The 25,500-nt window shown below is 41.5% G+C and overlaps 1 protein-coding gene across 3 annotated transcripts in view; it reads left to right on the forward strand.

Moving 5' to 3' along the window:
• Positions 1 to 25,500, forward strand: part of CACNA2D3 (calcium voltage-gated channel auxiliary subunit alpha2delta 3) — a 2,334,275-nt gene that overhangs the window by 1,316,256 nt on the left and 992,519 nt on the right. For all 3 annotated transcript variants that reach the window (XM_085624637.1, XM_085624639.1, XM_085624638.1), the window contains exon 13: positions 5,004 to 5,137. In XM_085624637.1, the coding sequence (XP_085480763.1) occupies positions 5,004 to 5,137 (134 nt within the window). The remainder of the gene's footprint in view (positions 1 to 5,003; positions 5,138 to 25,500) is intronic.

Consider the following 25,500-nt stretch of genomic DNA (forward strand, 5'->3'; position numbering starts at 1 on the left):
ATGACGACTTCCTGTGAGGAAACAGGCATTTTGCAGGTCTCCCCACACACACACTCACTTGTTGCCCCCATTTGGACTACCAGCTGCTGGTCTTCCAACTCTTGAGGGCTTGCTAAACAGTCCTCAGTGCCAGTGCTCTAACCCATTACAAAATGTATGTTGAATTGGCAGCCCTCAATCTGCATAAGGCTACTTACTTATAAGTCCCTTGTGTATGTTACCAAGGATACCCAAGGCAAGGAAGACAGAGTGTCCTCCAGCCTTCCACTTCAGCCTAGAAGAGAACTTGTAAAACTGATCATTCAACTTTGCCATTTACACCCATGGCAAAATCCCCATTTACCTTACCAATGTTTATAAGTGTCCCCTAAGGAAGGCCTATTGAGCCCTAAGGCAGGGTGCTATATATTATAACGTGCAATATATACTTTTAATATATCATAACAGCAAAAACATCCAAGTTTTTTTTTTCTGTAGAAAGGTTAGCAGCCCCATTGACTAACACAGAGTTACCGGCTGACCTCTCAGCCCGGCTAACTTCTGAATGGGAGTACTTCAAGATATCAAATTATTCACGGCATTAAACCTTACTTACCTGTTGCCCAAGTCGAATTTAATGTCACTTTTAAGGAAAGGCAACTTTAAGAAATTTGGCACTCTGTTGCCCAGTTTGTCCAGTGGCTTTGCACAGTTGTTGACCACAAGACAGCCTTCTACCATCTTGGGGGTAGTGTGAACAACTCTCTGGGACAATATAAGCCTGCTACAAGGTGAGGTGTTACGTACCCCTTGAAAAAAGTAACTCAGGGTGTTGGCCCAAAAGCAAACTTCAAAGGCAAAGCCCCCTTTGATGAGCAAATGGTGGTCACACTCTTGAAGGGTTGCCCCTTTGTTCAGGTAGGCAGGCTGGCAGTGGAAACAGAGAGGGGAAACCAGTGACTACCTGTGGGCTACACACCTACTGCACCTGTTTTGCAGTAGGTATGTAGCCCACAGGTAGCCACACCTCTAGTGTGGGCTACCAAGCTCCTAAAATCCATGGAAGGGTTCAGATATCTTGGGTGTGGGTAGAATAGTGTACTCTAGGATTGCTTGATTCCACACATAGCTGGAAGTTGTCACAGAGTAGGAGGGATCCGTGTAACTCATTGACTAGTAACCACATCATGCCCGTAGGGCACTTTCTGGGTGTAAGTATGGCACCCTGGCATCCTGAACCTCATATCCTGACAGAAGTGGAGAAAGGGCCTGCTGGCCTTCTACTGTCTCAAAGAAGACTTCAAGTGACTTCAACCCTTGTGGCCAAATGTCACCTCAGTGTACCCGTGGACCAAGGAATAACCTCACGGACACCCCCTCGACCGCACAGCACCAAGAGCTTCTTTCTCTATCCTCAGCATCCTGCATTCCCAGCATCAGGACCACTCCATAGACGATTATGGCGGTTTTGATGTAAAGAGTGAAACTGGACTTGACATAGCTTTGGTGAACTGGTAACTGTTCAACTACTCCTTACTGTCCCTGCTGACCTTCTCTCTGTTGGATTTGGTTGTCCCACTTGGCCCAGAGTAGCTTAACACAACTCTTCCACACTTTTCAAAAGATTCTAAACTTTACGGTTACCAATGCTTGTTTGTTCTTTGGGCTAAAAAGCTGAGATTTACGGTGTACTTGAAAATCTATATCTGTGGAACCCTCCAGTGAATTTTGCTCATCTTGGTGTCTAAAATAAAAAAAAAATAGAACCTAGTTTCAGAAATAGGTGTTGGATTTCATTCATGCTGTGTGGCTTTCTTATATTGTTTTTTGCTTCTCATTGTTTTACACTAGTTCTTTTGTTTAAGCCTTGCTGCTGGAAGCCACAGCTACCCAGGGTTGAGCCTAAGGTTTTACGAACAAGCGTGATTGGGCCCAAATCAGTTATGCGAGTGTACAGACATAGACCATTGACTGGCCCGTTCAGATAACCTCATTGCCTCCCTAATTCTAGTAATCGCAAGGAGGTTGTTGAGAACATCCAATGTAGCCTATAGGTTGAATAGTATCAACAAGGAGGTGTTTTCCTTAATCAATGGCATTGTAATGAAGAGTTGTGCATCTAGGACCATAGTTCCTGTGTAAAATCCAGATGTCTAGTTACCCAGTACATTATGACCTCCCAGATAAGCCTGTAGGTGAACAGCAACTGTTTTTATAGTATTCTGGAAACAGGAGAAGAATGGAAATTGATTGGTAATAACTAAATTACATGAGTATTTTCTATCAGTGACATAACCCACACTCTTTTTCAGAATTGTGGAAAGAAGTAGGTTTTAAAATAACTATTAATAAAAAACTGTGATAACAGGCATCCGCCTTCTCATGCTGTCCTTGAACACTTTAAAAGAACACCCTTAAGTTGTACATTATTTAGGTTTTAAGACAACTTAAGTTTGTAATTTGAAAAGTAGGTGAGACTGTCTGTTGTTTCACTCTCCCATAAATATAAGAGGAGAACAAATACAAATGAATACCGTAACTAATGGAGCCCATCGCGATTTGGTCTCTAGTTTCATAAGTTCTACCGTATAAGAACTGCAAGTTAGTGAATTATTAAACAACATGGAGCTGCCTGTAACCTGTAAGCTTCAGTCAACCAAATACTTTAAGGTCTTAAATAAATATTTTGTCACATTATCTGCTCTACAAATGTTCCCTTCAAATTACAGTTCATTAACTTAGAGGATGTTGTTTTCAGAGGCTAACCTCCATTTCGTAGCCAATTCCTAATTTTTAGTCTACAAGAATATTCTTTATATTGTTTAAGTTAAGTCATTTTCTCCTGCATGAAATCTGTAATTCATAATTTTCTAGATTTTTACTGTATGTTATAGCATGTTTTTTCAAAGGAAGCATTTATTAGTATTAACACCAGTGGGTGGTAACTTAGAATCCACAGAGTCCCCTTGCTTGTGTCCTAACTGGGAAAAGTTACAACAGCAGAGTTGGAAATGGGATGCTCAGGGCCACCGCACACTAGAACACCCCCCCTGTTTTTCAGAAGGGGCATTGGAATCCTTTGCCCTCACCTTACTCTGGGAGTTGTCTGTGTCTCCCTACCCCTCCCCTACCTCTGCGGAGGGAAATCAGAACCTCTCTTCTTGGCATAATTCCCATGTGCCTTCTTGTGGACCTTAGTGCTGAGCCAGTGGTCCACCTCCTTCAGAAGTTCCATGTGGTCATTGAGTTTACTATCAACTAGGTGTTACCATTGCTCTGGAAAACAATTGCTGAACATGTGCTCCCTGGAACATAAATTGCACAGCTCTGGTTAATCCTTCACATTAGTGCTCTTCACTCAACCATCTAGTGCCTTGGAAACGTAAACCACATGATTCACCCACGACTTTTGAGGCAAATTATGTCTCTCCCTACATTTTGCCTATACTTCTCAGGCAGTTGCCCACCTCAGATAGGAATCCAATATTTTAAGGGTGCCTGTCTTTTAGCTGTATAAATCACTGATGCACTGTATGGAAATATAAAACAGTCAAACATTTTTAACATTTTTAGAACATTTTCAATAATTCACCTTTTAGCTTCCAAAAACATCTTTGCAGTCGCACCCTATTGGCTTCTTGTAAAATGGTCTTTAAACATCTGCCTTTAAACAAAGCCCTTCTCTGCAAAATGATCATTTAACAATTTGATGGCTCTGTGTCACTAGGACCACCACAGGCTTTTAAACCAATACATTTTTGTAGTTGCAATTTGCTTTAATTGAACACATGGACTAACAAGCATAGTAATTAATTATTAAAGAAATGCCTGGACCGAATACTGCATACTGATAACCCTATTCCGACCACAGTATTTTTTACAATGTATAATTTCGTGTTCTCCCGTGTATCCACATGATCTACTAAATGTTTTCACAGTTTGAAGCAAATATTTCCTTTATTTTGGTCCTTGCAAATATACACACATTAAGAGAGATGTTTTCTAGTTCCAGTGTACTTTCTTTTCATGCTCAGATTTGAAGATATTGTAAAATCAATTAAATTGTCAAATTCACTATAAAAGAATAATTCCCAGAGACAATGTACAGTATGTAGCACATACCTCACAATAGTCCCCAAGAAATGAACGCACATTATTTTTCCAAGGGGGATGATATATAGGAATAGTGAAGCTCTTAAGGAGTCCACTAAATAGAATGTCTTATTCAAGAGCCAGATAATGATTTATCATTAACCCTCTCTTTTATATATAGTATTTTGCACATGATATACACAGTTAGATTATAAGATGATCTACGTTTCCTAGAATAGGTATTTATTACGTCTTTGTCACAACGTGCACAGGCTTCTCTCCTCATAGAGCTTGATTGATGATCAGCAAAAGACAGAACATGACAATTGGCTATAGACAGAGAAGCTAGGGCAGGATGATTGAAAAAGTGACTCTGGTGACATCTTCTAAACCTAGTTCCGAAAGCGTGACTTTGTCAAGTTGAGGCAGGTATGGAGATCTGCTATACGAGATTAAATTGACAAACCTTTTGTTCTAATTGTGATAATTTGCCTCGCAGTGTCAAACATGCGCACATTACAACATGGATATGCTATACATAAGCACAGAGAAGACTTGGCAGCTATGTTCTTATCTAACCCACAGATGAATTGGTATACAACATATAATTTTATCACACTACTAGGTGCAGTTTGAAATAATGTAAAATACAAAGTATAAAACAAAAGTGGTTACCTCAAAGTACATACCAAATTTCCTTCCCAAATGTTAATATTGAAAGTCTGTAAAATATGTAATATGTTGAGAGTCTCCAGCAAGATATATTGTACAACTACAAATGTGCGCAATAGGTAAAATAATTAATGTGATACAATTTCAGCAATGCATATACATACTTGGTATAAACTATTTATATTCCTGCAGTAAAGATTATCAAGACTGTATTCTGACATCTTCTCTATCCAATTCCTAAACATAAATATCTCTTGTAGGATTTTATACTCAGATCTCTACATTGGCTGATGTACAAGAAAATGTTATGGAATATCTACATGTTCTAAGTCGACCCAAAGTTATTGACCAAGAGCATGATGTTGTGTGGACTGAAGCTTATGTTGACAACACAGTAAGTAGACCTTGCCAGTACTATTTGCACATTAATTACAAATGTACAATTAAGGAACACACACAGTAAGGCAACACAAATAACATTAATATCATATGCAAAAGAGCATTATAAGTCTATACTTTTGGTCAATTGTAGAATAGATTTTGTTTCTTTTCCATTATACTCCAAGGGCCTAATTGCGATGTCGGTCAGATTAGCCTCCGACCGATACCATTTCGGGGAAGGAACCTCCCGACCTTAGGTCGGTGGTTCTGATAACCCCATTAGGATGCACATGGTGCAGTTGCAAACTTCCATTTTTGCAATGGGAGCTGTAACCACCCCCAGCACAACCTCCCATTGAAAAATGGAAGTTTGTGCACATCCCTGCACCGTGTGGCAGGCACCACACAGTGCCTGCCACATGGTGCAGGGATGTTGCGGGCAGCACCTAAGGTGCCCCCCAGGCCCAAATGTGAAGGGCCAGGGGGGAAGGGAGACCTGCTATGGGCCACCAAAGTCAGTTTCTGACAGCCAATTCATGTTGGAAAGGCCTAGGCCTACATGTTTTAGCTGTAGGAAACCACATCCCAATCCGGACAATAGAAACGCTGTCCTTAAGGGATTATGGTGCAGTACTGACTGACCGATGGGCTCCTTGAGCTGTTGGAACCGAGTCAAATTCGCCCGCCGGTTTAAACTCCAACTACCATCATCCTAATGCAGTGGTTGGAGTTTAAACCTACCATACCGGTCGGAAAGCCTCCGACCAGCAGTCGGAAGCTTTCCGACAAACATCTTAACTAGGCCCTTAGTGTATGGAGAGGTACGGAGTCATCCAATCTAGAATCATTGTTTCTCAAACCTTTTCACATTTAAACTTCTAACATCAAAGTGATGAATATAGTTGGAACTCTTGTCATGTTTGCTTTCTTATTTAAATAAAATATATTGTAATTGAACTAAAACATTTAAAATAATGTTAAGAAGATGTATTTAAACAAATAAAAAGCTGCAAACAGTAATTAAGAAGGTAGGACATGAAATACTTGACAGCGGCTAAGAAAGACATATGTACTGGGGGTGATACAGAGAGAGTGGAATAAAGTTTAGTGTCTCAAAAAAGGCAAATGAGGGCTTCACTGACAACAATACTGTCATAGAGAGTCCATGTAGATACAATTACAGTGACTAACATTTTAATTATATTATATTTCACATCCATGGCCATTATCAGCAATATCAAATGACAGCTGCTAAATCTTCCCTATAAAAATAGCTAATATTTCTGTGATGGGCTGTGCGCCATAATGGTGTTCCTGCTGAGTAAATAATGAAGGTAGGGATGGGCAGCAGTTCTTTAGAGAGGTCTGAAAACCATGCTCCTCCAAGAACAGAAATAAACGAGTTCGAGTTCCAGCATGATTTGGGAGAACAAACTCACTGGAGAGACCCAGCAGAGGGCAGTCAACAAGTTAGCATGCAGCGGGGAGTCAGGTGCCGACGTCCTGCCAAACTCATTCACGCCTGTGAACAAGCACCGGGAGGTCCGAAATGCATCCGGCAAGGAAATTTTCTCTATGCAAATGCTGCTTGCTTGAAATAAAGGACTCTGGAGAGTTCATCTGCTTTGAGATTGCATCTTCGTTAAGGGCAACCTTGGGATGATGTTTGACGACAGTCCTGCCAGGAAGACTGCACCAACACTAGAGCATATTGTGGACCGGAGGTTCTAAATCTATAGAGCCTCGTAACGGTACAGCAGATTAATAGATATTCCAACCACATATTGCAATGAGAGGCCCACTGGAGGGCTTAAAAACAATTAATTATTGGATTGTTATGGCACACACCCACTGGAGGGTAAAATTGATAACAAAGCACTACGAGTTCCAGCATGCTTTGGGAGAATGAACTCACTGGAGAGGCCCACCGGAGGGCAGTCAGTTTGGATGCCTGGAGGAGTCAGGTGCTGACGTGCTGCCAGACTCATTCATGCCTGTGAACAGGGACCAGGAGGTCTGAAACATGTCGGGCGAGGACCTTTTCTCTATGTAAATGCTGTTTGCCTGAAATAAAGGGCTCTGGAGAGTTCATCCACTTCGAGAGTGCCACTTCGTTAAGGGCAACCTTGGGATGATATATATATATATATTTATTTATTTATATTTATATTTATTTATTATCTACTGGCGGTCGCCAGTAGATAGTTATAGTTAGGACCGAGTTCCCATAGGAAATCTGAAAATTCTATTTTGAATAACTTTGGCGCCGGTTGACGAATCCTCGCGAAATTTTCAAAACTAATGGGGCGCTCCGCTCAGCTCCTACCCTGAAAGTCTCGGGGTGATTCGTCAAGCGGGGGCTGAGAAAAAAGGGGGTCCCAAAATGCGTTTTCCCCATGCATTTTCCCATAGGACCTTTAGTCGAAGGTACAGCCCGAACGGCTGAACAGAATTACTTGAAATTTGGCTAAGAGGTAGTCCTCAGGTCAGGCATGTGCCTTTTGCATATATGGTGTTAATCTGTTCAGTAGTTCCTGAGAAAATTGCAGTTAAAAGTACATAAATATCTATATGCGCGCACGGTGCTCGCACGGTGCTCGCACGGTGCGCGCACCAAATGTGCGCGAGAGTAATTCTGATTGGTGGTTAGATGTCAGTCAACATTCGATGTCAGTCAACATTCGAATTGGTCGAAATCAGGAAGTGTCGGACGCCATTTTCTGCGTCGCAGTGAAAAAGAAAGGTGGAGAACGTGGAAAGGGGGCAGGGTAGAGAGTTCCTGACCCCCTAGCCTTTGTCAGGGGGTCCCTGAAGGACCCCGAAGGGTGAAAAAAACATTTTTCGACGAAAAGGTTCTATGGGAAAATGCATGGGGAAAATGCGTTTTGGGACCCCCCTTTTTTCTCGGCCCCCGCTTGACGAATCCCCCCGAGACTTTCAGGGTAGGAGCTGAGCGTAGCGCCCCATTAGTTTTGAAAATTTCGTGAAGATTCGTCAACCGGCGCCAAAGTTATTCAAAATAGAATTTTGAGATTTCCTATGGAAACACGGTCCTAACTATAACTATCTACTGGCGACCGCCAGTAGATAATATATATATATATATATATATATATTAGTTATAGTAGGACCTGTCCCAGGGAATGGCAGTCCCCTTGGCCAAAAGCGGCCTGGGAGGGGGGCTGCATGGCCCTATTCCCATTTCTAAAAATGAATTTGGCCCCTTGTATAGTAACATTCAGCTGAAAATCTTATATATTTCATCATCATAAAAAATCATATGTCTTTCCTAAGAGGCAACTTAGTTTTAAAGAGTTGCAGGATGGAATGAAGAGAAGATATGTTGGAAATGGTTGTGGGTATTTCCGAAGACATTTGTATGTAAAAGCTTATACTGACACACCAGGCACATGACTTATGTTTGGAACATAACTTAGAGTTTCAACATTACATCCTGATTCTCACTACTGTTAGATAAGTTTTAAAAATTAAGATTCAGCCTTTGCTTCTGTAAAGGCTCAGTACAGAGCAGGGTGCCGGTTTACGACAAAATGATATTGGCATATGCACTAATTCTGAGTAGGTCAGAAAGTTGTCATATATTTGCTGAACCTTGTAACCATTACCCAAATGTGAGGTATTATCCGGGTGCATTAAAGACTGCTATTCCAGGTTTTTCCCGTGAAAATCAGGCATAACATGCAGAATCTGTATATCCCTGTACAAATCAGTGCCTAATTTGAGTTGGTGGTTGCCACTGGGGGTTACCAGCACTCCGTGTTGAGAATAGGCACTTATTTGATCTTTTCCGACATTTCCCTAGAGCCAGAGAGGGAAAAATGCCCAAAGGGGAAAGAAGGAGGACGAGAAAGACGGAAAACCATCACAAATGGAGAAAGCAGGAACCCACGACAGTGAGATAAAGGGGCAGGGACAGTGTATTAAAGAGGCCTGGGGTGGATATAAGATTACACACCATGCTGACATTTAATAGTGCCGGCCGTCGGCTTCTGAGCTGAGCTTTTGGCATCCTCATTCTTTCTTTTACAAATTAAACACTGCTACAAACTGGTGTTTGCATAAGGATCATAATTTAACTCTTTCCTGGTAATCAAGGCCTTAGTCATGAGCTGCAAACAGCACAGGTCAGAAACAGATCTATCGCAAGCATGTCTCTGTTTCTGAGAAAGGTTCGGTGATTTTTTGAAAAACAAAATCGTCTAGTGCAGAGATGCAGAACAGCCCAGTGCAGAGTAGTACAGGCTACTAATAAGGCCCCAGACCTCGATCACTAATTATAGATATCGGCCATTTAAAGTGGAACAAATAAACAAATACACATTTCTGAGTTAAAAGTGGTGCCATTCACAGCATGAAATGAAACCTGTCAAGAACCACTTAGGAATCGTGACAAAAGGAACTAAATTTGCATAAGCAAATGTAAATATACCCAAGTGAAATGACTATCAATTAGCTGTCTACAGCCTCCCTTCTGCTAGTCCTCTGAATAGATGCAAATATACAATGTCAATATAGTTCCATGCAACTATCAAGGACACCCCCTATGCAGCAAATTATGTTTGATGAACCAATGTGAATATTTATTTTTAATACTGAGTACAGGTTAGAGATTATGTCACATAAGGCAGAGCCTATTTATTATTATTATTCTTTGCAATTTATAAAATATTGAGACATCTAAACAAAATGTTTGCATGAGAATGAGTTCTCAGGTTTGTTCTGTGTTGATGTGTAATGTGTGTGAAATGTAAAATGCTAGGGTTCACTGTGTTCTAAGCTTGAAAGCAGAAACAACACACATATGGTGAAGAACATAACCTCTCTTGCTGGGAATGAGGAACATGGAATGGCATCTGTATGAAATGGCAACCGAGAAAAGAGATTATGTTTGGACCTCCATTTCAGAGCAGATGGGTTCATTAAAGCTAATGGCCCCCCGAGCCTTTAGAAGCAGTGCTAAAAAACACATGTGGAGCATACTGTTACACTTCACATCGTACCCTACGATCATTAGATCTCTGGCACATGCGGTAAACATTACAGTACTTTATTTCCATTGAAACGCATTACTGTTGTGATAATCTCTGCTGATGCGCAGTAATGTAAATACATAGAATGTGAGAGGGTGGATTGTGGGTATTTATGAATGCATGGCATATGGAGAATACTGTTAATTAAGCGAGAGGAATAGTGTCTATATTTCGTATTAATTTAGTTTTAATGTAGTTTTATTTATAAACGCTGTGTTGAAAAGAATCAGCGCCCTCCTAAATGTTATTTTGCAAATCACCTTGTGAATGGCAGTGAGATCGGAAGGTGATAGGGACTAAGCCACAGATTTACTGAGACTTTGGGTCAGGTTTGCGCCACTTTTGTGCCACAGCTCGACGCAAACTGAACATGCCTTAGAGTAGGTCTTTATCTCAAAATGAATGGGACATAGCACATAGCACTGCCTTGTGTTACCTTGCATCAGGGAAGCATTACGTGGGAGGAGCATGGGTATTCCCTTCCATCCAACCTTGTATTTTGATGCAAAAATGGTGCGCATACCACAGGCTGTTGTAATGAGGAGAAATATTATTTCTCCTTGTTACTTCTTCTTTGCATGTGCATTCTGCAGCAGGCACACGAAGAGGAATACGCCTCTAAGAATAGTTTTTCAGGAAGGACTACAACGGAGACATGCGTCATGATGCCTGTGTTGGTGTTAGGCAGCCAGAAGTGTGCCTGCGCTACGAAAGAGCAAAACTGTATGCTACAATAGTAGATATATGCATTTCTAGTCTCTCCCTTTGAATCAACACATCACAGCAACTTCACTTGATGTGTTATGCTTGAAAGTTTACTTAGGGCCTAATTACAAGTTTGGAGGTCCATAGAACTGCCAAACTAACGGCGGAGGTGGGGTGGCGGTCGGGGACTGCCTCACCCGTAGTCGGACCTCCATGGGACCGCTGCAGCTGCCAGGGATCCGTGATCCCTGGTGTTGACAAGGCAGGCTTGAGGCCGCAATATGCTTGGTGGTGCCACTGCAGCACCACCAAGCATATTACAAGTTTCCTCACCGCCAGCAGTTTCATGACAGTTTGCATGCCATTAAACTGCTGTGGTGCAGTTCTAGGGCCACTTATGAGCCTTTGGACTGCACCACTGCGGGACCACCACTGCACATACCCAGACCATGTATTAACTCGTGAAATGGCGAATGGGTGGCAGTCAGGTTTGGCAGTGAGGAAGCAGAGCTGTGGCGTGAGGCCCGCTCCCACACTGCCAATCTCGTAAGGCCCTAAATCTGGTCCTAAATGTCAACTAGTGTAATAATATCAGCAGAGTAGGAAATGTGAAAGCAAGAGAAGCTCTTATCTTTATACCCTGTTTTCTTTATTTACCACAACAGCCATGGGTAGTACCCACAAAATGACAGCTCATGAGAGACAGTTTTTCCTTTCTATTGTTATACATTTTTACTATAGTTCACTTTATTTGATTGAGATTCATAATAAAACTGGTTCCATGCCCAACAATTTGTCTACCCACCATCAAAAACATTGTTATTGTTGTTTTAGGCATTCGCCATTACTCTCCATGGGCCCACTGCCTTAATGTTTTTGTCTACATTTACAATGGGGAAAGGGTCCAGTTTGCGAATGGTTTACCACTACCTTTTAGTAATAGGCGAAATATTAATGTCTTGCAACTGAATTTCAACCCCAAAACATTAATGCATCCGAAACCAAATCACTATCTAGAAGGGATTCCTTCTAAATACCAATTCTGTATGTAGTAACAAACCCCAATAACGATTTGGTAACAAGTTACTAAATTGCAATTTGGGTTTGTACACACAAAAAGGCAATTTTGCAGTTGCAAATGGTCTGATTTTGAGAATCAGAGCCTTTGTGACCGCAAAAGCCTTAGTACATTTGGCCTATATTCTCTGGGAAAATTAGCATAAAACTGAGAAGAAACTATGCGTTAGAATCAAGAACAACTACTTCACTGTTTGTTGGTATTGACACCATGAAATACCACAGTCAATAGTATGCTGTCAAAAATACCCCAGCATGCCAGCTAGACTTTCAATTTGGGTAATGATCATGTACCCAGAATATGAGGGTACATTCCAAACACCTGCATATGCTGTTGAAACCCAACTCTAAGCAACAGGTTTGGCACAAATTCTGCAATGTCAATCACAAAATGCCTCTTCCCATAGCTGAGGCATACAGTCGAGGAGTCAAATGACCATGTTCGTGGCAGATTATATTATATATGGTTTTCATCTGCAATATAAAGCCTTAATTAGACCTTTAGCAATCTCTGCTCTTGTTACCTAAGGATTTCTTGACCAATCGTTACATTTTTAAGGAAGTTGCCTTGCTAGTCACTAAATAACTGTTTAGTATTTATTTTCATTTTATGTTTAGAATAAGAAAAATAAATCCACCTGCACAAGATAGGGAACGCTAATTTGGAACTACTGTTCCAGTTCATTTGAATAAGGGTGATTAATACCAGCCATGAAACAGAACATATATTCACCATGTTCAATGTTCTTCCCATTAACTCCATTTGGTACTTCTCTTTTGCTTGTCAAATTCAACAAGCTTCTGAACCTCAGTTACCTGCTGGCAATTAGTCATTCATCCAGCTCACTGCTTGACCCTACGTGATCCATGTGCTGAGAAGCATTTGAAATCAATACTCCTCTTCTCATGAGAGACCTCATTGACCTTTTGCCTTGGAGCGAGGCATAGTACAGGTTGAAATTAAAATGGCAAGTCTTGAACTACTTCCAAAAAACCTACCCTGAAATGTAAAAATCTAGATTACTTTTCTGACTTATCTCTCTTTTTCCACAATCCACTGCAAAACCTATGAGGAAATTGGCTGCAGCTCAACTGAAACATGCTGCCGAGAGAAATCTCTTGTCTGACTCTCTCCAAATGGATTTGTGGCCTGGGATGAGTGTGAGCTTTGATTCTCTCTTTTCTCAATGATCCATGGTGTTATTGTGATATCGGTAAAGCCATGGAGTTGGTCTTATGAGATTTATCTACAAGTTTGGGACAGACTTCTTATTTTGAGACTTTGGCAGGCTGATCCAGGTGACACTATCAGAATGATTGAAATGTATTTTCAAATAGGTGCCTTCCAATCATTCAGTATAAATAATGGACTGAGATCCCACAAGGCTCTGTCTTGTCATTTTCCTCCTTAACATATGTATGTGTCTTTTGCTATTGTGTACCTTGGAAACTGGCTGTTCTTGCTCTTATCGTTTCCAATCTACAAAGACACCGGAATAGGCACTTGGCATGAATGTTCATATATTGACAATTAGTGTCACTGTGTTGCACTCCATAAATAATTTAACATAACATAACCCTAAACTGAAATTAAACTTAAGGGTAAAATATGGACCTTTGGAACTAGTACTCCCCTTTTTATTTGCTTCTTTTTCTTAAAAAATGTGATGTGCACCTAACTGTATTTTAAAATATGCTTTTCCATATTGTCCTAAACTACCAACATTTATCAAAAATACGCTTTATCAAAACCCTTGCTGAGGGAATCACCATGATTTGCAAATATATCACCACGGTTTGTAGTGATGGTTCACCTTCAGAGAGTCACAATCCCTTCAGAAACAGTTTCCCAACCCCTGTGACAGGCGATTTATCCACCAATAGTAGGCAGCAAACCTGCTCAGTCCTCTGCTTCTGCCAGGCAGTGATAGTTTTTTTCCAGTTTGCAGAACCCATTGTAGGGTTCACAAACCAATGGAGAGCTTTGAAGCCATGGGCCCCAACCTATTGGAATATGCATGGGTATGTGTTAGACCTCCTGGGGGGTCCATGGACATGGTGTCAGATTCAAAGACCCCGATAGCAATAAAGGCCCATACAGCTTTCTTGGGGAATGCTAATTCCTGCTTTCGAAGCTTGCCCCAGTTTTACGACTCCTGGCCAGAATTTGCAGACCTCAGGAGCCACACTGGGACCCACGAACAAAGCACTAGATAAATTTACATGATTTTATTATTTTTTCACTGAGGGGGCATGCAAAACCTTAGCTGATGTTTACTTCAATCCTACCACGTGCCAATTGCTAAAATGGGTTAGACCAAACCTTTTCTTCTATAGTGTACCAGCATTCACATATCCATATTTATGGTCTGACAAAGGTTGTTTTCCGACGGCTATGATATGTGGCACTGCTTAGGGTGTGGTCTTAGGGAACATTTCTGGCTTTCAGTTGTGCATTCCATTGTCTAAAATGTTGTGAGAGAGTGTTTTTGAGGCTTCCACCTTCACCATCGAAATATAGAAATTGCTCTTTAAAAACTGCTACTTTTTAATGTTAATAATAACCTTCAATAATTAAAAAATTGTGTTGTTTAATATAATCTTCTGACAACTTTTATGGTATAGATTACTGAATGCTCGGATGTTTAAAACATTTTCCTGTACCAAAAACAAAATTTACCACTAATTATTTATAAAACAAGATTCAAGACGTTGCGTCTCAGAGAAGGTGCACGGTAGCTTGCTACTTCCTACCATTTGGACCATGAATGTGAGCTCTTTGGGATAAGAATGAACTTTGACTTCGCAATGTGCAGATATTGCAGTAGATACTTCACCCTTTCCTCTCTGAAACAGTATTTTCTTTTAAAAACCTATACGTGCTATAGAATACTATCAGATTTACAAACAAATGTGGACATGTATGCATTATAGGCACACGCCTCCAATTCTTATCAATGTGTGTATTTGAATGATTTAAAAAAAAAAAACTCGGAGTTCGCACCTAACATTTGTCGTACATTTCCAGGCGTGCTCATAGCTTCCCATTTCCATTGCAGAAAATCCAAAGCAGCAGGAAGGGAATAAGAGTGTATAAGCACATTCTTAATTTTAATATTGTATTCCTAAATTAGATTGTTGTGTGTTGTTAAATTCAGGTAATGAGGTCAAAAACTTTGTGAATCAGTCCCTAATTGTGCATGACAGGGAGACCGAAGCACGTTTGTCAACATCGCTAATCTCATATTTTTAGACAGGCATTTTGATTGTGTTAAATTTCCCTGATATACACCATTTAACATTATTCTCACGTGGAGTATTTTGAAGCCCTGGTTTACTCAAACAAATAAATTAAAGAAATACAAAAAAAGAATGGCGAAGTATCAATTAAAATCCAAGCTCTTCTGCTAATTTGTGTTGAATTATTTCACCCATTTAGAGTTTGACCATGGACAACACAAATGAACACTTTTCTTTCAGCTTGAACGTAATGTTTATCACGATTCAGCTGGATAGATATTCATCTGTATCTCCAATTCTACATAATTCAGATTGATTAGAGTTACTTAGAAGATATTATAATTATTATTTATTAATAACCATACCAAACTGATAATTAGATTCTTCCTAAAAGCAAGACGTTTAGTGTTATTTAACATTTATATCTCTTTAATGAATAATGCCTCAAGTTACAATAACACTCATGTTAATCTAGATCATTTGTAACTTAATTGAATTTGATATTTAATAGTTATGTAATCACCATTGAACTAATCAGCAACTTTCAGTTAATTGTTATTGAATGATAACGGCATGAATTAATTTCAGCTTTCAGTTACAGAATGCACTTCAATGCAGTTGAGCTATTTATTATTAAAGCATTAAATAGATGCACATTCCAGATGGAATGACAAACATACAGCAGCAAAGAAATTAATATAGGCTAAAAACAAGTGACCCCGCTGTTAAGGAAATAAGTAGGTCTACTAGGTTCAGTTTTTGTAGATTTACTCATCATTTACGATTCATGCAAATTTCCCATTGTCATTCTTGAAAATCACAGTTGACAACCATTTTCCTCATACAGTGTGGCTGAGAAGCAGTAGATTTGTATTAGGGGACATATGCAATTCAATTATTTTGTTTCACCATAGTGTTCTCTTTCCCTCCGAGTTTAAAATATGGGGGTGTTTGGGCACTGTCTTACCCTGAATTCCGATGTATTCTATCCTATTTTTTTTAGTATGTCTATGCATGCCTTTAAGGTATGATAATGCATTAGGGATCTTTGTCAATGCTCAAAATATTTACATCAGAGGGTGCCCCCAACATCTAGAGGGAACCTGTCCCTGGCCTTTGCGAGTACATCCTTTCCTTAACTTTCAAAAGCAGATAATATGACCATCTGGTGAATGTTCTGAAGTTACAAATATCATCTAAAAGTGTAAAATATCTGCAGATATCTATCATGTTCACTCTCACATGACATTAAACTTCAGTGAAATCGAAGTGTGGAAATATTTCTGAGAATATGTTCAGTGTAATTCACTTTTAAAGGCGGATCAAAGTCATTGGAAAGCTTTGCGAAAGAATACAATGGGGGCTCCTTGAAGTATATCATAACTGTTATGAATTAAACAATTACAGAAGGAGCAACTAATTCCTCCGCGACATAAGAGGAAAGAACGAAGTTAGAACTTTTTGTAAATGAGCGATTCAACTAAAGATTTGCAAAAAAGTATTAGAGTGTTGTAGTTAACATGACAGAAGTCAACTTTACAAAACAAAAAGCGCAATGAGAATAAGGGAATAATTGACCACCACCTGAAATAACAGAAGCATTCTTAGATGAAGACAGCACTAGTGACAGGATGCTTGTTTAATAAATTTGTGGAGCTACTGGGAGAAAAAACCTAATACAATAATGGTAAATGGTGTGAAAGGAACTTCAGCTGAGCACAGCAAGTGGACGATTGTTCTTGTATAAACTAGCTGATATGTAGCATTTAATGCTGAACTATCATTTATGTGACACAGTTAACAGTCAGCAGATACATGATGGCCCCAGGAGTGCAGAGTGTAGCTACTAATTAACAGGTAGTCCAAATGTTAGTAGTTTTGCGTTGTTAGTGTTGGAGCTAGTGAGTGTCACTACTAGCTATGTCTGGTAAAATATTCAGTTACAGCAAAAGTGTATGGGTCATGGGAGCTAGACTCAACTTTTCAATGGCAAATGAGTACTTCAAGACCCGCTGCTATTGGAATATCGCGAATGTGAGAATCACAATTGTTTAACCGGGTTGGAAAGTAGTCGCAACTATCAAGATGATGTGGCAGAAAATCATATGAGACCTGCAAGATCTTACAAATACATAGCAGATTTCTCAGCTCCAATGAACGAATGTGATAGCAGAGGAAGTTTCTAAGAACTGAGTGATGACAAGGTCATAGCCCTGAAAATGTCAGTTGTTTTTTGTGTAGTTGTGTAGAACTATATCCAAACTGATATGTCATTGTTTCGGAACCTGCAGTTATTTAACAAATCATAGTATTGACGCGCATTTAATTGCTCACAGTTATCTGGTTGTTACATTGTTTCTTAGTTTTACAATCAGCAATAAACCAAGGCTGCCTTTCTTTTTGTGACCGTAGCGATTGTGCAAAATATATTAGCTTTATTTGCTACAGTTAGTTTAGCCACAGGTAACTTTCAGACATTAATCTACATGCCATGACATTTATCAGTATTCATACGCTATTCCCAATCAATGGAGATTGTATAATACTCTATTTGAATGATTACATACCCATTATATAAGAGGCCTAGAATTTCACTTCACCTCAGGACCCTCTGACTTCACTGTGATGAACAACTATCTAGGATTAGCCTTCCTCTCAGATAATATTGCTTATATGAATGAATGAATGAATCAATGAATGAATGAATGAATGAATGAAACAACTTATAAAGCTCACAAATACCCAGAGGCGTCTTGGCACTGTTCGGATCAGAAGGGAGCAGACGAGAGCTCAGTGTAGGAAGAGCATTGGTTAAATAACCAGGTTTTGAGGCCTTTTCTGAAAACCGAGAGTAAAGGCGCTGTTCAGTGGCAGGCCATTCCAATGAAAAGCTGTGATTCTGAAGAAGCTTCCCCCCGCCCTCCCCAAGTAGCACGTTTGAAGTAAGCAACCCCCACCAAATTAGCTTAGCAGGAGTGCAGTATTCTGCCAGGGATATTCCGCACAAAACGTTCCTTGAAGTAGGCTGGGGCTTTTCCAGGAAGTGTTTTGTAGTCTAGACAAGTAGCCTTAAAGAAAATATGATGGCAGACCGGGAGCCAGTGAAATTGTCTAATAGAAGCCCTGGCTGACTGATATTTGGGAATTCTTAGGAGAAATCGTGCGGCTGCTTTTTGGATGGTCTGCAGTTTTTTAAGTGGACCTTTTGGAAGCACGATGTAGAGACTGTTACAATAGTCCAATCGCGAAAGAACTACTTTCGATAGATCAGCCGGAAGAATTTTTTTAATTTTCGTTACAATTCTGAGCTGATAAAAGGAGGAGGAAGTAGTCAGGTAGACTTGTTCTTTGTATTTTATTTCACTGTCCAGGAGAAACCCCAGATTTTTTACTTTGGAAGTTGGCGTGGGTGCCGTACTCATATCGGACGCCCACCAGTAAGAAAACCAGATGGCTGGTTTATTGCCAAACTGAATAACCTCTATTTTGGAGGAGTTAAGCTTTAGGCAATTGTTGGCCATCCAGCTACTCACTGCACTCATACAGGTATTAAATGTATCACCAGCACCGTTTTCATTTTTTGCCTGTGAGACTATGATTTGTGTATCATCGGCATACAACGCCAAGAACAGACCAAAGGAATTAATCAAAGCATCAAGCAGTGTAACTTAAAGATTAAACAGAGTGGGGGACAGAGAAGATCTCTGTGGAACCCCACAAGGCAAGAAAGAAGTTCCTGAGTCAAAAGTACCAAGTGACACCACTTGTTGACTTCCTAAAGGAAAGGATTCAAACAGCACCAGTGCTGAGTCTCTAATCCCTAAATCCCACAGACGGTTGACTAATAATTCATGATTGACCATGTAGAAAGCTGCTGAGATGTCCAGCAGGATCATGATTGTATTACCTTCATTATCAAGAGATTATGTAATTTCCCCAGTAGCTGATTCGGTGCTGTGGTTTTCTCTAAAGCCGAACTGCATGTCATCTAAAAGATGATTAACCTCCAAAAAAGAGGAGAGTTGGATATTCATTATTTTTTCTGCTAATTTAGCCGGGAAGGGAAGTCTTGCAATGGGTCGGTGTTAGAAATTGGATTTCTGGCTGGCTAAGGTTTGCACAAAAGCCAGGCAGAAACCAACACTCTAGTCAGGATAAGGGAGTTACACTCCTAAAATAACCCCTGCTCACCCCCTTGGTAGCTTGGCACAAGCAGTCCGGCTTATCTTAGCGGCAGTGTGTAAAGCATTTGCACAAAACCAACAGTAATACAATGTAAGCACTACAAATGGACACCACACCAGTTTAGAAAAATATCCAATATTTTTATATACTTAAAACAAGACCAAATACGATACAAATCCACAATACAGTACTTCAAAAATAGTTACTTCTCAAGATGCCTTTAGGTTGCAAAAACACGTTGAAAACAAAGTTCGTGCGAATCGGTAGCTCGGTCCGAGCCTACCGCGATGCTGAAAACAACAGAGTCTCGCCATTCCCGCTGACCGCGTCGGTACGGGCCGGCAACAGCGTTAACAGTACCTTTCTTAGTGTGGCTCACACTATCGTGCGAGTTGGTCTTGGCATCTGTCGCGGTTGCGATGCAAAAGTGGAAGCCGTGCAAGGCGCGGTGTCCCTCGATGCGGTGCGAGCAGCGGCTCGGTGACGATCGTCTAGACGGCGTCGGTGAGACCAAGGCTTACAGTGCAGGGCGAGACAGTGCTGGCCATTTGCGGTCCAGGTGACAGAGCCGGTCGTGGCATCCGTTGCGGTTATGATGCAAAGTGGAAGCGGTGCACGGTGTGGTGCCTCTCGTTGCGTTGCGAGCAGCAGCTCTGTGACGATCGTCCAGACGGTGTCGGTGCAGGGCTAGACGGTGCTCGATGCAGTGCTGGCAGGTTACGATGCAAGAGACAGAGCCGGTTGGCGGGAATGGGCGCTGGCGGAGCCGGACAGCTGTGCATGACGAGGTGGTCACGGGTGTCAAGCCAGCGGCGATCGTGTTGGTGAGACCAGGCTAGCAAAGTGAAGCCAGGCGGTGTGGGCTGCATTCCCTCTCGATGCGGTACAGGCAGCGGCTCGGTGACGATCGCGCAGACGGCGTCGGTGAGACCAAGGTGTGCGGTGCAGGGCGAGACAGTGCGGCCTGCGGTGCCTTCAGGACACGAGGCCAGCGACGGAGTCGGTGACAGTGTAGGTCGCGGTTCCCTCTTCTCTGTGGCAACTGAAACAGCGGTTCCAGGAGCGGTACACAGAATTTGATGAAGTCTTTGCAGTCCCTGAGACATCTTAACAGGAGGCCAGCTCGGTTTCAGGCCCTTGGAGATACTCAGCACAAGTAGAGAAAGTTCAGTCCAGTCCTTTCACTGCCCAAGGCAGAAGCAGCAGCTGCAGGCCAATCCAACAAAGCAACAGCACAGCAAAGGGGCAGTACTCCTCCTGGCAGCTCTTCCAGCTCTTCTTCTTGGCAGGGTCCTTGATTCCAGCGAGTTCTAAAGTTCTGGGGTTTGGGTCCCCCTTTTTATCCTCAATTTCTCTTTGTTCTCTGAAGGCAGAGAGGCCTTTGCCTAGTCCAAACCAGTTCTGGTCAGTCCTGGAGCACTTTGTTGACAAGACTCCTTCTTTCCTTTCACAGTGCAGGCCAGGGACATCAGACGCACCACAGGAGGTGGACCAACATTGTGGAGGGCAGGCAAAGCCCTATTCAGGTCCCAGGTGCAACTCATCCCACCCATCTACATGTAGATCTTGCTATTCAGCCCTGTGCTGACTCACCCTGTCTCCTGGAATCCCCCAGCCCCTGTCACTCAAACTCCAGACAAGGAATACACAACCTAGCAGAGGCCGGCTTGGATGGTTAGACAAGAAAATACCTACTTTCTAAAAGGGGTATTTTCAATACCAGAATGTTAAAACCAACTTCACTAAAAGATGCATTTTCATCATTCTGAGTTCAGGCATACTAAACTCGACTTTCTAACATGTTCCCTGGGTCAGTTAGGATTATAGGATGTAATAATCAAACTGCCCATTCTGGCCTATGGGGAACAGTTAGCCTTGCAATAGTGAAAAACGAAGTAGGCTGTAATTCAGAACAGCCCACAAACACCAGGGCATGTCCTACCTTTCACATACAATGCACCCTGCCCACAGGGGTACCTTGGGCCTACCTTACGGGTGACTAACATGTAGAAAAGGGAAGGTTTAGGTACTTGTAACTGGTTGCACTTGCCAAGTCGACATGGCAAACACGGGCTGTTTGCGTGGGTGGCACAATCCCGTGCTGTAGCCCACCAACAACATTCGATTTATAGGCCTTGGCACACGCAGTGCACTTTACGTGGGACTGACACATAAATCAAATAGGCCAATCATGGACACACCAATCCATAACACATTTTATACAGGAGCACTTGCACTTCCGCACTGGACAGCAGTGAGGAAAGTGCGCAGAATCATTACACCAGCAAAAACAGAGTCAAAAATGGGAGGTCAGAAAGCAAAAAGTCAGGGGAAACACGCCAAAAGATGCCAAGTCTAACAGTCGGTAATTGATGGGATCCAGAGAATTAAGAATAGATTTCTTAAGGAGAGGAAGCACTGACACTGCTTTCCAGATGGTGGGGAAAATGTCAATGTTAAACATGGTAGAGAAAATAACAGAAAGGTGTTGTGCTATGACTTCAGGGACCATGTGAACAATCTTAGGGGGTAAGGGGCGTCGGGGGATCCTATTTGATCTTCTGAATGAATTCGAAATCTGTGCCAATGAAGGAGTACTAAAATGACTATGGCTAGCTAGCTTAGGGCTTGAATTTATAGATCTGTTTGATTAGCAGCTGTTGGTAAAATTGTTAGAAAATATTCAAAACTTTTTCCTGAGAGATACTAGCCAGGGAGTTGCAAAAGCCTTGAGTGATGATTGCTGTATCTGCTCCCCTTGCATTGGTCAGTTTTTTATGGTTTGTTAAAAGGTTTTGGAAATATTGTTAGCTGAGTTTATTTGTGATGTATAACATTTGGTTTAGCATCCAAAATTGATTGATTGTAGCTGCATAGGCAGGCTTTGTACTTATTTCTCTCCTCTCTGATATATTTAGAGTGATTCCATGGCTGAGATAACTTTCTATAATTCGTATTCAAGCTTCTGGCAGGAGCAATGATGTTAAGGGCTGAAAGAATTAAGTTATGATAATCCTCTGCCATCTGATCTGGGCTACTTTCCTTGATTATAAGTGAGTGAGAGAGTTGAAAGTCAAGATCAGAGGTTTGGACTTTATTCCACACCCAACACATCTGGTGACATTACTGAGTCCTTGGGGGAGAATTGTAATGTAGTTTTAGATTCCACATTACAGCATAATGATCTGTCCAGGTTAATGGTAAGGTATGTTTAAAATTAATGTTGGGGTTAATGAAGATTCCATCCAACAGATGGCCAGCAGTATTGAGTGGGTCCCTCCACTATCTGGACTAGACCGAGGCCTGACAGTGTATTTGTCAGATGTTCTGTTTCAGTGTCAGACCGATTTTCCAAATAGAAAATGAAGTCCCCCAAGACTGTAAAATCATTTTTCAGTAGACATGTTTCCAGTACTTGCCTGGTTTTATCTACAAACAGTGCTTTAGTCCCCGGCAGGTGAAAAATCAGCAGGCCATTGAGTGATTGGATTTTTGAAACCTAAATATTAAAGATTACTGCCTCTTTGCCCTCAATGCTGACTAGAGTGAACACTGCTTGCAAATGTTCTCTGTAGAACATCGCAAGCCCCCCGCAACTTTTGACAGGTCTGTCAAGATGAAATACAGTGAAGCCAGCAGGTGTAACAGCCAGCAATGATTTCAGGGCCTGAGAAATCACCTGCCCATGTTTCTGTAACAAAAAAGCAGATTTAAATGCTGATTAGAGATCAAGTTTGAGACCTCCATGTGGTGTTTTACTAATGATCGAGAATAAAAAAGGGCACACAGCAAAGCTGAGCCATCGGTTACAGGAACAATGCTATTGGCAGAGTGCCCTCCACAGGTGAACACACCTTTTGGAACATTTTATTACAAGAAAGATAGACAGTAGATGCTGATTCTAAAAAGTCTGAAGGACTCAATGGAGGACATATAGCTGACTCATTCATGGTGTTAAGGTTTAGTAAAACATCTCTTGTATATTTCAGCTGCTGAGGGAGATCTGCTCAAAAACAGCCAGGGGCTGTCACTGGGCACGATCCAGGTGTGGATGGCCGCAGACAGGCTTGTATTTGGCGGGCACACTGTGCCCATCCACTGCACAGCGACTCCATCGTCCGGTTTTTCCCCGGAAGGAAGTGGTGTAGGAAAACAACTATACCTCCTCCCTCCCAAAATGGCGTCTCCAACATGGAGGACGAAAAAAGGGTAAATACTGTTTGTCCTCTCTCCACTCAAACAGCATGTGAGTGCTGCGGTGGACCAGGGAGGAGTAGAGACCGGCTGGTTTCTCCAGCAGTCAGCAGTACCAGTAAGTGAAAGATCCCCATTCTCATTATTTATATCTCCCTAAGACCCAAAAGACATCAGCAATGAGTTAAAATATGTTAAAAATAGATTGTAAGTTGCAGATCCAGTTGCAGGTCCAGGTAGGTCCAGTGCAGCATGTCAGCTGGGGTGTTGCTGGGAGGCCTCTGAAGCCTGTTGTGTACCTGTAGCTCATACAGGAGGTTAACCAACTGACCCTTGGAGTCACCCTGGTTATCCTTGGTTGAAGGCAAGCAGGTCAAGTCTTTCATCTCAGCCAGCAAATCAATCATTTAGGCAGCAGGGTAGTCCTCTGACAGCAGGGCAGTCCTTCTTCTGTAACTTCCACAAGTTCAGGAGAGTTCTGAAGAGTGGTTCAGGAGGTTGAATATTTATACCTTGTGACAGCCTTTGTGTGGAGGGACTCTCTTGCCTGCACCCACATCTGATTCTGGAATGTTCTTCCCCTGTCAAGGCTTCAAACTGTCTGGAGTGACAAAAGACAGGGCAGTTCGGCTGTCAGATTCCTTTGTGTGTGAAAGAGGCAAAGTCCTTTGAAGTGTAAATGGGACTGACCACAGCCCTTCTCAGTCATCCTGCCAGGATGGCCCATCTTATCCACACCTAAGCTCCCATATGTGCTACTGTCTTGAAGCAGAGCCATTTACCGTCATCTGAGTCAGGTTACTGGCAGAAGGCGCAAATGGTTAGGACAAGAAAATGGCAACTCATTTGAGTGTAAGCAGCATATGTCTATCTGCTCTCCCTCCAAAGTTATCCCTTATTGAATGGAATAAGATAACACAGTGTTAGTCAATGGGAGAGACAGGCCTGTAGGAGTTTTTCACTGATAGGATATGCAAAACAAAATTACAAATGCCCTCATTTTTAAATGCCATGCACCTTGGCCTATGACCTTTTAGGACCTACCTTAGGGGTAACCTATATGTATTAAAAAGGAAAGTTTAGATCTGGCAAAAGGTTAACTTTGCCAGGTCGAAATGTCAGTTAAAAACCAGACTACAGGTTGCAGTAAAAGGCGGTTTTACATTTTTACTTTAGTGGGTGGCACAAAGAGTTCTGCTGTCCACTAGTAGCATCTAATTAACAGGCCCTAGGCAATTGTAGTACCATTTTCTAGGGACTTATAACTAAATTAAATGTACCAATCAGGTACATGCCAGTTGTACCATGTTTTATAGAGAGAGCACAAGCACAAGCACTTTACCACCGGTTAGCAGTGAAAAAGTGCACAGAGTCCTAATACCAACACAGATAGCATCAGCAAAATAATTTTAAAAAAAGCTATAGTTGACCCTGCTAAAATGGCCACATCCAAAGGACAATATATGCAGTGGGTGTTATTTATAACAATGTATGTACCTCTGCTAACATTCTTCCTAGTTACTTTTCTCCTCACATTCATATCCTAGGCCAATGTCTCAGCAAACATTTACCCTTCACTTTAAAATGAAATCTTACATGCTGCCAAAAATTACTTGTAGGTATGAGTTCACCTCTTGTGCAGTTGACAATGTGAACGGTCATTTCAGGGTGGGATTCTACTACAGTTGCCATCAGCAAACTCACATTCACTTTATGGTTAGAATCAGAATCCATTAACGTGAATTAAAAGTAGCTTTTTTCTATGGGGTGTACTTATTAATAAAAATGTACCTGCAGCAAATAATATAGGTAGCTGAGATTGCAATACGATTTACAAGGGAAAAATTAAAGGAGAGAGATTAGGTAAGAGAAAACACTGTAAAAGGAAACCCTTGTATGAATAAATCTAATGTTATCTCTTCCT

The sequence above is a fragment of the Triturus cristatus genome, chromosome 9, assembly GCF_964204655.1.
Source record: "Triturus cristatus chromosome 9, aTriCri1.1, whole genome shotgun sequence".
NCBI lineage: Eukaryota > Metazoa > Chordata > Amphibia > Caudata > Salamandridae > Triturus > Triturus cristatus.